The sequence below is a fragment of the Saprolegnia parasitica genome, assembly GCF_000151545.1.
Source record: "Saprolegnia parasitica CBS 223.65 unplaced genomic scaffold supercont2.1402, whole genome shotgun sequence".
NCBI classification, from domain to species: Eukaryota; Oomycota; class Saprolegniomycetes; order Saprolegniales; family Saprolegniaceae; genus Saprolegnia; species Saprolegnia parasitica.
Window position 1 is genome coordinate 1 of NW_012157796.1, and position 2,043 is coordinate 2,043.

At 58.7% G+C, this 2,043-nt stretch overlaps 1 protein-coding gene across 1 annotated transcript; it reads right to left on the reverse strand.

Moving 5' to 3' along the window:
* Positions 1–11: 11 nt before the first annotated feature.
* Positions 12–590, reverse strand: SPRG_18709 (hypothetical protein; the record flags this gene model as incomplete). The annotated part of the gene is made up of 1 exon (XM_012358151.1): positions 12–590. A coding segment is annotated over one exon (579 nt), but the record flags the coding sequence as incomplete, so codon positions are not given.
* Between the last annotated feature and the right edge of the window lie 1,453 nt (positions 591–2,043).

Here is a 2,043-nt window from a genome sequence, read left to right on the forward strand (position 1 = left end):
TTCATGATGACCGTGTACTGTTGGAGCCCGTCGCGGCCGAGGAACTCGTGGCGCCGAGATACGTACACCTTGTACTCGGCCACGAGCAATCGAAGCGTGTAGATGGTGATGAGAAACCCGGCAGCGACCGGCGCCCAGAGGCGGTTCGGGTCCAAGCTCACGTTCATGTTGGCCATGGCCAGGCGCGCGACCATGTCCTGCGCGGTCGTCTCGTTGAGCGACTCGCCGTCGGGTCGGATGGCGCTTGCATAAATGGGCATGAGCCCAAACGAGAGCAGGATCGAGGCGCCGGCAATGTTGCGGCCGAGGCGCAGGAAGCGAAGGTAGCAGAGTGCGTCGAGGCCGCAGAACTCCATGATCTCGTCGTCCGTCGCGCGTAGCACGGGCGCGATCCAGCCGCCAAAGCCATAGACCTGCTCGGCCAGCGGGCACGAGGCCTTGGGGTCTGTCGCCCGGCAGTTGAAGTAGACAAGCAGGCGCGGCCGCAGCAGCTCAAAAGCCACGAAGCCAAGCACGAGGAGCGACAAGTAGATCTCGATCGAGAGCAAGATGGCCGCGTCTGGGTCCGTGTCGACGTGGTGGCTAGCCATGGTGGTTCTGCCAAGAAACGTTTGGCATCCGGAGGTTACACACACTCCGGCAGCCAACGTCACGGTGGCCGGATAAACCTCCCTAACTCTATACGTTTCGGTATGGAATAAAAGAGGTGAAACAGAAAACTGGGACGAAGCAGGTTGACGTCGGGCACAATCATCTCCTCCCCGGAACAAGTGGATGGATGGACCGGGAACGTGGCGCTTGCTGCGTCTTGCTGCAAGCAGTATTGCTAGGCGTGTGTGCTGCAATCAGCGCGCCAGTGGTATTGAACCGGCGACCTTTTCAACGCGGGTGTCACTCGATGCGAATCTCACCCAAAGCCCCAATTGCCGTCCAGTGAAAGTGCCAAAATGATGATGATGCTAGAGTCAACGTCGTGGCAGTCATGGTTGAATCCTGCGTCGACTTGCAGGAAGATTGGTACCGACACACAGACAAGCAAGTGCCTTGGCGGCCGTGAGGCGACTTTGAGAAGCCGCCACGGCGGCGCCAACGTCGCTTGTGCGACCTGAGTTGCGTGACCAACGCAGGCGTAATAACCACTGCGCCGGTTTCTAGCTCGTCTGTGGAGATTCGCTTCTTTACAAACACACACGATGGGTTCCACTCGGCACAAAGCGACAGCATATCGGCTACCGCATCGGTTTCTCTGCGGCCGCGCTGCCACGTGTCTTGCTCTTCGTTCGTCCGTTGGCCTTCAAGCGTACTGCAACGTCCCGCCCGGCTATGCCCCAGAAGAATGGCGACAACCTGCATAGCACTATAATCTTTGGCGCTCACCACCACCCTTTATAGCTCGAGAGTTCCTGTGCGTCGACTGACTTGCTTTTTTCCTTGTCCGAGGCGTTCTCACGTCGTGTTCTCGCATCTGACCAAGTAGCCGCGACGTTGTATCCGCGGAAAATTGCTGCAACTTGCGTCCCGTTCGTGGGCTCGAAGTGGCGCTGCATGAAAGCGGTCGTCAGCGCCGCAGTCCAAGGCCCGTCGTCCATCCAATCATCCAGCAAGTGGACGGCTGTCGATTGCGGCGGATGACGCTCTTGCGTCGTTGGCGCCAACTTCGATCCGGCGCTTTGTCGGAGCCTTGGGCGAGGCGCATACTGGGTACCATGCACTTGATACACGATCGACCATGCAAGGCAAGTGCTGCTTCTCATCCCATGGAAGAGCGCTCTTAGCGCGCCTGCATCACGGACAGCCTTCTCGCGCTTCTTCCACCGCCTTCTCGCCACGTGTACTGTTGGCATAGACGCTCCGCATTACACTGTAAGTCGGATCCTCCCAAGCGCCACGAGCGTCGTCGTCGGTCGTGGCTGGCCCATCGACGAGCGGTAAACGCACCAAAATTACACTGTATTGTACACTGTATATCTCGACTCGACTCGATCAGTGGACGGCGATTTCGTATCGGAGGCAGAGGAGGTCGACGTGCTACTGCTGTCGGCG